Genomic DNA, 12,949 nt, shown 5'->3' on the forward strand with positions numbered 1-12,949 from the left:
AATTGCCTGAATAATGCTCTGTAACCTTTATAAAATGTCTAGGCAGTTACTTGCAGTCCATCTCTGCTCTCCCGTATTTGTATTTAATACAAATGAAGTTCTTCGTCCTTAGCAAGACCAAAAAATACTTAGTTTGCTTATTCTAAAAGTTACGCCATTTTTACCCCCTCTGAGGACAAAATTATTTCATCTGATGTATAGGAGAGTTCCCTGAAATGTCATCACATGCTTTAAAGGTTGTTTTTTTTTTTTTTTTTTAAAAAAAAAAGGTGGGGGGGTCAGGGGAAGGGAGGAATTAATCTTAACAATTTTTAGCCATCTATTTCCTGTCTCTAACTTAGTCACCCTGTGCTGCTTCTGTATATTTGATGGAGGAAAGATAACCACCTCCAGAGTGATTAATTTCATCCTAAAATCAGAAGCATTGCCTTTTGGAGTTGCCTTTTTTCTTCTGTAGACCATAAAAGACGTCTTAAGGTGGCAAATTGATGCACAACCTCATGCTAAGGTGGGAATGTGAACCCCACCCATACTGCCAGGTTTGTGTCTGCCTGTTTTTACACAGCGCAGTGTGGTGCTGATTTACCCACCTTCTGAACTGATAACTTCTCTCACCAGTGCTTCTACAGCTGACACAGTTATTCTTTGTGGTGAAGGGATTTTTGAAAGATCTGGGTGATGTGAACTAATTACAGTACAGTTTCTGATTCATATGATACAGACTGCAAACTGTTACACCAGGTGTTGATTTACGGGTAATTCCAAGAATAATCTGGTTTAAAATATCAGAATTCATTTTTTTGTTTAGTAACCTCAGAGCTTTACTTTTGTTTAAATTTATGTTGTTCATTGAAGACAATATTCTCTTGCCTTGTTAAATATCTTCAGAAAAGCTTAATTTGGAATTTTAAAGTAGTCTTGTGTCTGTTAGGATAGTGTTGTCAAAATCAAGTATCTTTGTCTGTCCAGTTCATTCTTTTATGGTAGTGATGAGTTTAATTGCCTTTCCAGTGTACTAATTTCCAGAATTTTCTCATTGGTTTGTTAAAATTTTATTGAAGTATAGTGTAATCTATGTCATCCCTAACTATGTAATAGAAGAATGTCTGCATAATAAAAAAAGCTACGAGTAGTTTCTGGCTTTGACATGTTCCGTATGCTCAGATAACGCTAAAGTGCTTTTCACTTAGAAGTAACAGAAGTGAAGAATGGTTGATTTGTAACCTCATTATTGCTTTTAATAGTTATGATGTTTAGCACATGTAAACTTCTGAGATTTCAATTAGTAATTACAATAAGAGAGATAAATATATTCTACCTCCAGTCTCTGGGTTTTTTTTGTTTGTTTTGTTTTTTAACTCACTCTTCACATGTTGATTATCCTATAGGAGTTGTTCTGTCACACGAGGCAAATAATTTCTGAGGAATAAAAATTACAAATACGTGCTCAGGTGAGGGTACCAACTGCCAGGTTAACCTGTGCTGGTGTTTTAGGGTTTTATGTTGTACCTTGTTGGTTACATACTACTGGTTGGACATTGACCCCTCTCCCAGGTGAACCAGAGACTTTCCTATTAAGTCTGAAAGAATGGGGAGGGAGCCCTTCTGAGATGAACACTGGGGATCAGGCTGAGCAGGAGGCAGCGGTTTCAAAGTGCAGTGTTGCGAGTTTTAGACAAATTGAAGCTTTGAGGCAGCCAACAAACATCTGTGGAATTGAGACTTAGTGGCTTTTAACTTACCAATGTTTGTGCCCAGTGGAGGGCAGAGTTTACACCAATCCAATGATTGAACACCATCTTTTCTTTTTTCCTTTCAGCTTCATTACTTATGAATTTATTTTTATGTTGAATGCTTGGTAGTTCTGCATTGTATTATGTCTTCACTCTTTTCCTTTTCTGTTTTGCCTGCTTGCTTTTATTACTTCATGTGTGCTTACCACTTTTGCTTTACATGGTCTGCTTGGCTTTTTGCTACCAACTTGTCCTGCCAGCACCTGGACTTTTCCATGTCAGAGCTTCAGTTGCAGTTATGTTTAGACTGGGACCAGCATGATTGGCCCTTCATGCCCACTATAAAATCTGTGTCAGAGCGTTATCTGGTATGTCCAATGCACAATATGACTGTAATCATAGTTCTGGATAAAGATGCATAATTAAATGTATATATCATAGCTTTTAGTGCAAGGCTGATGGAGAAGATGTGGTTTTCCCTCTCTGCAAAGATCATATCATGTTTGATAAATCTGTCTATTCACTAAATTTTCAGTTGGTCATTATTTCAGTGTAAGCTAAAGAAGTTACCTATTAATCTGAAATATATACTAATCGTGAATATTCTGTCAGTGCCTGTACAGGACTTTATCACTTATTCATAGTTAGCTGTGCCCCAACCAATCTGTGATCACCTGTCTTTCAAAACATTTGTCAAATTATTCTTGTCTCTGAGGTGAAAACAATGGCAACTCCTTGATAGCAGAGCTCAGGAAATTGTTTTGCTCAGAAATGCAGATGGTTCCTAGCTGAGAGCTGTTAGTAGCATTTTGCAGCTGCTTCCTGAAAGACTGGGCGGGCGGGTAAGAAACAGGAGATCTGCAGGAATGATCAGATGTTGTCAAGCTCCAGGCAAAGTTTTCTTGCAGATCCCATGTAGACCAGTCTGCCATTTGAATAGTCGTGGTCTTATTGGGTAATTATTACAAACTTTCATATTCTATGAAAAAATAACAAGACAATTCTCAGTGGTGGAGGGAGTAATTGAATCTCTATGCATCTAAATACCCTTCGCAGTTTGTATTGTGTTTTTGTTAGTTGTCAAGCTCCAGGCAAAGTTTTCTTGCAGATCCCATGTAGACCAGTCTGCCATTTGAATAGTCGTGGTCTTATTGGGTAATTATTACAAACTTTCATATTCTATGAAAAAATAACAAGACAATTCTCAGTGGTGGAGGGAGTAATTGAATCTCTATGCATCTAAATACCCTTCGCAGTTTGTATTGTGTTTTTGTTATTCAGCAATGTCTGTTCTAATATGAGATAGACAACGTAAATGGGGATTTGACCTCCAATGAGATAGTACCTTAAGTGTCTCAGCCCAATATAATGCTGGATATGAAAAGAGGCCTTTTCTGAAAGGGGATTGGATCCTTTCCTCCTCATTGCATAGGGGTGGGTTATAAAGATAAGTTTATCCTTTTCTCTTGGCAAAGTAGTCTCACTTGCACTTTTATCTGTATTTGTCAATTTTCTCTACCAATACAGAAGTATATCCAAGAAGCCAGGAATCTAGGCAGCACTATTCGGCAGCCCAAATTGTCTAACCTCTCTCCATCGGTAATTGCACAAACAAACTGGAAGTTTGTAGAAGGCTTGTTGAAGGAATGCAGAAATAAGGTAATACAGAGAATATTTCTGTTTTCTTGCACCTCATATCCATCCTTTATGGACCATTTCTTGGCCAATATGTTTGAACTCCCCTTCTTCCGTCATCTGTTTCTGCTTTATCCATATAAAGATTTTTGCATGGTAGTGAGAAATTCATGAAGAGATAATGTGTTTAGAAATTCTGCAAGGAGTGGAAACTTTATCAAGCAGATTTATGATAGAGAATGTAAAATGATAGAAAGAGATTGAGTATTCTGATGAGTCTTTATCATCCTGCTGCCCATGTCTATTACAGCTTATTTCAGTTATCACTAATGACACTATACTATTTCAACAAGAGTGAATATTCCAATAGAGGAGGTTATGGTGAAAATGCAGGAGCTTTTCTCATAACTAAAGGAAGGGGGTTAACAAACTTCTGAAACATAAGTTTTCAAGCACTTAATGAAGAAATTTGGTGTTAGTTTGTGGACATGCTTTACCAGTATATATTTGACAATATATTAATCTGAATTAAATGTTAGTGTTTATACTAACACAGTAAAGAGAATAATTATCAAATAGACACATTCTTGCCTTAAGTCAGTGGAGGTAATACAGCAATTTCCTAAAACCGTGTTTAATAAATGCATCTACTTCTGATTTCACTTCTGTATGTATGAAACTGTCCAAATAACACCCTTCACTTAAAAGAGGCATAGGACAGTGAAAATCCTTGAAGATAGACTTGACTCTTTCACTGTGGGAACACAACTCTAGGGAATGTAGTAAGCCTGCCGTTAGCTGAGAGAGAAATTACCAGGGGAGGTGAGGAGGAGAAGAAGCTAAAGACTAACTTAGTTCTTCGTCTCAACTAAGACTGTGCATAGGTGCCTGAGGGAGTATTGCTCATTTGAGAGCTACTCTAGAATAGCAACAAAGATTTAAAAATGAGATGAGCAGAAGTGATTCCCTAATCATTTTTCCCCCTGGGTAGATATATGATGAATGTATTGTGACTGGGAGACTGTACTTTTAAAGTTGGTGAGAGCTTTGTTGACCAGTATGAAATTGTACACTATTTAGGAGTTGTGGCTCACTGGGGAAGCTCAAGAGATGCACTCCAGAATGGGTTTGGTTTAAACACAAATACCCTTCTGACAGAACAGGGTCTCACAGGAATGACGTATCCCCCTGCTACTTGGAAGCACTTGTGCCCGGTCCCCTCTCCGGGGAGGAGGTGGAGGCCTGGGCTCGCCAGGCCTCAGAAGCACCCAAGCCTGCCTTGCAGGGCCTTGCTGCTAGGCCTCCAGCTTGTCCATGTGGGGCCTGCTGTTCCCTTTGTTGGGGTTACTCTGTGGAGGCTTTTGTGCCCGTTTGCAAGCCTCTTGTTAGAAAGATGGAAGAGGCTGTGAAGTGATCAACACTGCAGCTGCCATGGCTTGAAAAACAGGGGTAAAAGAAACGCAGTCTTGCACTAACTTCAGACATACTGCATATACCCAGTTATTCTGTCACATCTTTGCTATCGTGTGCTTCCTTGCTGATTATTTAAAAAGTGTAAGGGATCTTGGAAGTTCCCACGGAAAGAATTAACTCTCTTTTGCCTTGTCATTTTTGAGACCAAGAGGATGTTGGTTGAAAAAATGGGTCGAGAAGCTGTGGAGCTAGGTCATGGTGAAGTGAATATCACAGGCGTAGAAGAGAATACCCTGATAGCCAGTCTGTGTGACCTCTTAGAAAGGATATGGAGCCACGGTCTGCAAGTCAAACAGGTGAGGAACAAATATTCCTGTGTGTTGCAGCGTGCACTTTCCTTAAGTCAAGTTATGCTCTTCCTCTCTCCGCTTTCAGAGGATACCTTTTTGTGTGTATATAGACATGTTAAAATATTTGTGTCCTCCCCCCAGCCTTTTTTACGTCAGTTATTGCCCCCTTGTCTGTCTCCACTTTTTGCTCTTTTTGGGGTATGTACAAGTGCACATGGAGGTGTGTTCCACAGATGACTTCTTGGAAGACTTTCTTTCCATTTAACCTGGGGTTTTTGTTTGGTTTGGTTTGTGGGTTTCGGTGTTTTTTTTAATAGGATGGTAAATAAAACTATTTCTGTGTTCTTAATACTTTCATTATGGAAGTTGCATAGGCTATAAGGCAGTGTATGCTAAAGGTGCTGTCAATGGGATGTGGTATGGGGAATTTGTTTTCATGAAGGATAATTCAGTTTTTAAGCGTAAAACCCTTGCTATTTTGGTTCTTTCTGAATGATGTAGGGATAGTTAAGTGATGTTTACAAGATCACTAGTTAGAGATGATGGTTTTAGTATGAAATTAATAATTGTTTGTTGTGCTCTTCTCTTCCGAGTCCCTTGTGGGACTAGATGGAGTTTGGAAGGCCTTTATCCTTTCCTTCTCCTTTGTACAAAGGAATAGCAAGGACAGTGAGGATTCTAACTTTTTTTAAAAGAATGCGCAGAATAAATGTACATAATCCAAACAACTGTAATTCGGTATCTCTGTTCCCAGCACCCAAGCACCAGTGTTTAAATCTGCTCTCCTTCAAACTATATAGCAGTTCTCTATGTGAAGATTTATCATGTGATTCTCTCCCTTCCCTCTTGTATATCACTTAGGATAGAAGCTGTACTGCTTTCGTCTTAGAAGACAGAGCATCAGTATACTCTGCTTCAACTCAGATTTGGGCCTTTCAGACCACCAGACGGCCAACCCTACATAAGGTTAATGCTTTGGATTGATTGCAGATGTTGGCAAACAGTGCTGAATGGTGGAATAAATAGAGTGGTGGAATATAATAGAGGCCTGATGGAGGAAGTGCAGTGCATCTCACATTATGATCATCCACAGTTTTTTTTTAAAAAAAAAAAAAAAGCGCCACGAATGCTCTGTGTACTCTGGCCTTTATTAAATATGCAGAAGCCTGCTGTTTTATACATCGATTTTATTTTATTTTTCAATAATGAGCCAAGGAAGACTCTTCTTTCTCAATTGACCATAGTAATGAAGATGGCTTTCCTTCCACCAATCCCTGCTTTTACCTCTTCCCCGCTGATGAACCTCGATAGTCCTACATTAGCTACCTACTGATTCTTCCATGTGCAAAATGAATCCACACCTTCCTTTGCCCAGAGCAATGCAGGAGAGTTGTCGGACATAGGGTCTAATGTCTGAAGCAGTCTGAACTTTCAGAAAGCCTTCGTTATTCCCTTGCCCGTTCTCTGTCCCACTCTTTTCCTTAGGGCTGTCTTCTTTTCCCTTATAGATAGAGCTTGCATCATGATTGCTATTTGGTGAGGTTAAAGAAGAGTAACATGATGGTAAAGGAAGTGGGCAGATATATACTGCATGAGTTCTCACATTCATCATGATTGTTGACATCTGTTTGCTGCAGGATCCTTTGTTTGCTGCTTTTGTGATCTGTGGCAGTTCTCCTTGCCATGGCAGCGAGTTGCTGAACACTAGACTGTGTGTGCATGTGTGTATTTATTGAGAGAAATGCCATTTTGGATGTAACTGTTCCCTGGTTGATATTTTTCATGCTCTCTTTTTATGTTTTTGTAAGACTTGAAATTTTGGCTTTCCAAGCTGGATCTGTCAGGTACACACATGAGGCATTGAGCTTCTCTGGATTTTTTTATATCTTCACCACCAAATGCATATTTTTAATAGATTTCTCTCAACACAGATGTTACAGACACTCTAGGCTTTATCTTCTGGAGGCATGCCACTTCTGGAATAATCCCTCATGGTTGTTAGCTCTTTACATCAATTGTAGTGAGCTATAGGATTGAAGTGTTCAGAGATTTTTAAAGATAGTTTTTAAAAAAAAAATTTCAGAGTTGAACCAGAATTACTGCACCTCCAGGAAGGCCCTTACATGATTTTAGATTACATTGATAGTGCTGAATTGACAACTGTTGCTTTACAGTCATGGTTTCTTTCTGAACAAAGTTGTAAATAAAAATATGGCTTTATAATATGACTGCTTTTCTGAAAAGCAGAATTGCTGAAGCTTTACTGGGATTTCAAGTTAATATCATAATTTAAGAAGATGATAAGTAATACTAATTATTTTCCTCTGTAAGTAATTCCAATTAATATGCTGGAGAACCCCTGTTCAATTACTGCTGCCTTTCTGTGGCTTTGCAAGCTTTTGATTTATCATGCAGAATATTTTAGGATGAATCCAAGAATCTTTTTAGTTTGCCAGTGAAAGATTTCCTCACACTCTGCTTTAAGCCACCAGAGGTTTAAGAAAGCAACATAATGAGCAAGGTGCACCTTTTAATATAATTTGACAGATTTATCTTGGCCTAAATACTACATCCCAAATTTTAACTTTTAAGTTGGTTTTATAATGTGTAGAGCTGGAGTATTCTTGCTGATAAGCTTTCATTGTCCTGCTTGTGTTTTGGGTTGTCTTTTCTTACTGAGTTTGTGATTATCCAAATCCTTTGCTTGATGAAATTGAGGGGGCTCTTTTGAGGTTCTGAAAATTTACAGCATGCACCTATAGCCCTGAATTACCCACAAGGGAACAAGACTTGGTCTAGGTACAAGATGATTTACTCAGGCTGGCTCTGTATCTCTTGTCATTTCACTGCTGGAGAGGCAGGGAGGGAAAGACACGTAGTACAAGTTACGGCCTCAGACTTAGAACTCTACTCGCACATAGTGTTTTACAAGCCTTTAAATGTTTTCTTGTCATGTTAATGAACTATGAGAAATGAAGTTCAATTAACTTTTTACTGTTACCAGAATCATTAGGTCCTGGTAGTTTGACTCTTGCTTTTCTTTCTCAACCTCTTTACAGCTCCCGAGCACCTCCAACTTGTGTCTCATTTTTGGTTTTTACCAGTGACTTTATAGGGAGAAACATACTTAAAGGAAGCTTTTGTTATGGCTGATACTTTCAATGATGACTTAAACTTTTTTTTTTTAAATTCAGCTGATAGTGATTTCTTTAACTATTTTTTTTTTTTTTATTTTAGGGAAAATCTGCTTTGTGGTCTCATCTGTTACACTACTTAGAAAACAGACAGAGAAAAACTACATCAGGCAGCTTCAGTACCTCAGGTAGGATTGGCTTCCGCTGGAAGAAGATGATAAAAAACTATGAGTAAGAGCTGCCTGCAGATTTGCACCATGCAGAGATTGTTTCCTTGGAAATATCCTTCACTCAATATAGTATTCTATCCACTACAGAATTAATATGGACCTGGTGTATTGTCTCAATATATTTTGTGAAAAATAAACTTGTTTGGATTGAGTCCACTTGTTTGGGTCTGGTATCTGACTACTGCAGTAGTCAGATACCAGAAATATCTGATGTTTCAAAGATAGGCTTTAAAATGGATTGCTCTGATATACCACCCTCCATATGACACATAATCACTGCATGACTGGCAAAGCGTATTATGTTATGGATGGAGGTGGAAAACAAGTATAAGCATATAAAATTGTGCTGTACATCCTAAAGTTTTACATTCTCTCTTGAAAAACAACTGAACAGTAGGCTTATTGTTTAAAAGAAAAAGACATTTAAAAAATACAAAAAACACTGAAGAAACATATTTTAATTTTTGTTATATCAAGTGTTGCAGTAAAAGTAATACTGCACATAAGATCCACTGATAATCTGTTTCTAAAGTTATTAATGTAATTTTTAAACACTACTTCTTGTGTCAGATAGGGGCATAGGGTATAATTTTGGAGAGAACAGTGGGTTTGGGGGAGGTGGTGGGTGCCTCTTCTTTTTTTTTTAAAGTTGCTCTAGGCAAAGAGCTGAGCATTGCTAACATGCACAAGGTCCTGTAAGCAATCAAAAATGAAGACTTGGAAAGTATTAAAGTCTTGTGAATGTCACTTTGTCCATAGCGTTTTTGCGTATCAGACTGAAGTTACAATGGGTTTTATGCTTTCTAAGTTGGAACTGAGGGCAGGGACTGTGTTTAACATACAACTTGATTCTAGAGTGGAATTTGAAAGATGAGAGTAACAATATTGCTTAAAAAAAACCCAAAATGTGCTAGTTTAAAAAGTAGTGGTGTTACAGGAGTGTGCAAAGTGATACGTTAATAAAGCATATGATGTGTGGTGTACTGAGTAAAACATGTTGACCACTGTTTTCTGGTGTCAACAGTGCCAGTCAGTTTTACTATGTAGAAAGAAAATAGGGTAGTCTTTAGAAAATAATACTTGATTAGTATATGTCTTAAGCCATTTGCTGTCATACCAATTTCAGCTGAATCGAAGCTTATTAGTGTGTTAATGCTCAGTGTGTGCTGATCTGCATAACCGTCTGTGTAGCAGATTAGATTTTGGTGTCATTTGAAGTGGAAATATGCCACAGTATCTTTACAAAGCGGTGAGTCACCAATAATGCAAGAGTGCAAGTTGGCGTTAATTCACCTTTTTTAATTGATTTCAAAATCTTTAAATGGATTTCTATTAACAAGAAATTCTGTTCTTCTGAATCTAGGAATACTTCTTGATTCAGAAAGGAGAAAGTCTGATACCAGTCCAGCCATGTCACCTCTTAGAATCTCTCTCATCCAGGATATGAGGTGAGTTTAAACTATTAAAACCAACATCGAAAACCCGTGAGATTTGCATACTTGTTTCTGTGTAAAATGTGTACCATACAGAAAAGTCTGTGTTTCATACATCAGGAGGGGAATGTGGGGAAGGAACCTGCTGAACTAAAGTATATAATGCAACCTTTTCATTGACCTTTACAAAAACATTTCATACTAAGCAGATTTTATATTGTCACAGCTACTAGCTTATAGAAATACCCCGACACATTTTTCATCTTTTTGTAAGTATTCTGTATTGTTTTATTTCCACAGAGACGTGAGTGTAGCATATGTATTTTCCCAGTCATTGCCAAATTGGTTGTGTAGCTCTGAGATCATTCTTGCTTCTCAGTGAAGAAAGTAATTTAAAGAACTTGTTTGATCTAAAGAATGGGTTTATCTAACACTGAGTACTGTAGTGTGAATAAAACTATAACTTCTGCTCAATGTCCTCTTTTCAGTACATCAAAAAACAATATACAGAACTTCTAAATTAATTTTGAAAGGATTTTTCTTTCTTCCTTTTTCCTTACCAACGTCTAATTTTTTCAGTGGGGAGGAGTGAATTGAGGATTTTCAAGGGACATGCTTGTCCTTTCAAAATATATAATGTGTCTGGTATGCAAGAAAAGCTACTACTGAGCATGCAAAGACAGTATTTAATTTTCCAAAGCACTTAGCCATAAATATTGCAGTGATAAGGTCCAGAATGATTCTTAAATCATGTGAGGCAATGGGCCTGGTTTAGAATTTTGTAAATAGGGCACTGCATTGCAGATATTTCCTTTTCAGGCTCTTATTCTTTTTCAGCTAGATATGCAAGGAATTTAGATACTGCTGAATATTATGGTGGTCATGCCTCTTTTTCCAGTAGTTTGCCTAATATTTTGCATTCTTGGCAAAATTCCTTCTTCAGCGTAGCTTACTTAAAAAGAACTGTCACACTTTGAAAATACTGGGCAATGTCTTTTTTTGTCTTTTTTTTTTCTTTTCAGGCATATCCAGAACATTAGTGAGATCAAAACAGATGTTGGCAAGGCCAGAGCCTGGGTTCGTCTCTCTATGGAAAAGAAGTTGCTCTCTAGGCATCTAAAACAGCTGCTTTCAGATCATGAACTCACAAAGTAAGATGGTTTATCTTGGACAAAGCTTTTAAAATTAAGCCTGGTTAGTTGTTTGACTTCAAAACCCCAGAATTGGCTATTCTTCCATCTGCTTAGCAGTGTGCAAAAGGAATAGAACAAACTAGCCTTCCAAGTGTGTCTCTGTACCTATGTATGAGCTATTTGGGAATTATGATTCAATGCTGGGGTTCTTCAGGTACAGAATCAGTTCTGTCAGCGTAGACTGGTTGTGACTTTGAGGTGAAATCTTCAAAAATTACTAGGAATTAAATAAAACGGGGCGTAAGTCCAAACACCACTACGTTGCTAAGTCAAGCTTTTTATCTTGGCCCCCTTTCTGTAACTGTGGGATATTTTGTTTTCGTTGGACTGTTTGTGTGTTTTTGCAGTGCATGACAAAGTGCAGGTTAGGTCCTTCTATGCAGTTCTGTCACGATATGAAGAGTGTAAAGGCACATGCAGATGTGCTTCTGTGGTTCTTGTTAGTGTGACTCAAAGTGACTGTTCCTTAGACTTCTGACTCCGAATCTGAGACATTCTTGTAACTCCTTTCAGTGCCATGTAAAATAATGTAGATAAAATCAACTTCTGGTGTGGTTTAAGAGAGCAGATGAATAGTGTACATGCAGTACCTTGAAGGTGACTAGAAAGGCTGTGGTGATCAGTTCTTGCATCTCATTTTGGCGCAGTAAGCCCAAGATAAGATCTGGTAATCTTTTGAAATCTTCCATCTTTTAAATCTTTCAGAGCATGATTGTCCACATCCCTAGATCAAACTGACAGTGTCTCAGCTTTGTTTGTCCTCTCCTACATAATAAAGATTTAGCATTTATAGCCTGCTTAAGAACATGAGGTGAATTGCTTTCATAGTAGTCAAATATCTGCTATTATGATCCACTAAATATTTCAAAATACGTGACTTTCAATGCCTTGTATATGCAGTCATAAAAAAATTATGAAAAGACACAACCATTGAGACCCGAAACACTATTTAAAGAGTAATTGTACTATAGGAAGGAAATGGGAGAAGTATATGAAGTATGGGGGGGAGAGGGATGTGAGTGAAAATTGAAGACTTGAACCTGGAGAGAGTTCCAAATACTGCTGTCTTAAACTCTGTCAAAAGTACTCTGTGCTATTGCTTCTTATAAGTACGCATCTTAAAGGACAAAAGGAGAAATGCTCAGGACAAGGACCTATTTACTTGGTGAAGTCCAGAGCACGTATACATTATATTATCTTTGTAAACATAAATAATTCTTTTGTAAATAGTTGCACAAATCAGAGTACAGGCCATATTTAATACTAATCGGTTTAGAAGTAACAGTTTGAGGTTTATTTAGTGTAACCTGTGCAGAAAAAAAAAATGTGTTGCTGAGAAGGTTGGGTATACTGTTTACTGTGTGGAAATTAAAGGTTCTCTTGTATGGGCCCTAGCAATCATCATTAGCTTTAATTGAAGACTTCTTTCTGGAGACAGCTTAACCTATGCTGTCTACTCTTCCTTTCCTCTCCTCCCACTCACATCACCTTCCAAGAAATGTCTTCCCTCCCCCAATTCCCCTGATCCCCAACTGCTAATTACTTGAGATTTGCCTTATATTGAATTATGTGGACTTTCTGATGAAGCTGTGGCCTTCCAACAGCGAGCAAGGAAAAGCTGAAGGACAGAGTGAGGGCAGCTAATAAATCTACCTGTATCTTTAAATTAAGGTTAGGCCTCCCCAGTGAAGTCAATAGTCCAGATCAGGTTAAATTTAGCACTGCTTGTCCCATGCAGAACAAGTGCTGTGAGAGGACTTTCCACACACCACCACATTCCTCCACCTTCCTCTGTCCTCCCCCTCCCCCCCCCCCCCCAACGCAAAAA

At 38.0% G+C, this 12,949-nt stretch overlaps 1 protein-coding gene across 1 annotated transcript in view; it reads left to right on the forward strand.

Annotated features, from left to right (window-relative positions):
* DENND5A (DENN/MADD domain containing 5A) overlaps positions 1–12,949 on the forward strand; it is a gene marked incomplete at its 5' end in the record, with an annotated part of 47,822 nt that overhangs the window by 24,048 nt on the left and 10,825 nt on the right. Inside the window, 5 exons of the mRNA XM_009583225.1 lie at positions 3,261–3,392; positions 4,985–5,137; positions 8,369–8,453; positions 9,859–9,943; positions 10,951–11,079. Coding sequence (XP_009581520.1) covers positions 3,261–3,392; positions 4,985–5,137; positions 8,369–8,453; positions 9,859–9,943; positions 10,951–11,079 — 584 coding nt within the window. The remainder of the gene's footprint in view (positions 1–3,260; positions 3,393–4,984; positions 5,138–8,368; positions 8,454–9,858; positions 9,944–10,950; positions 11,080–12,949) is intronic.

The sequence above is a fragment of the Fulmarus glacialis genome, unplaced genomic scaffold (genome assembly GCF_000690835.1).
Source record: "Fulmarus glacialis isolate BGI_N327 unplaced genomic scaffold, ASM69083v1 scaffold13298, whole genome shotgun sequence".
NCBI lineage: Eukaryota > Metazoa > Chordata > Aves > Procellariiformes > Procellariidae > Fulmarus > Fulmarus glacialis.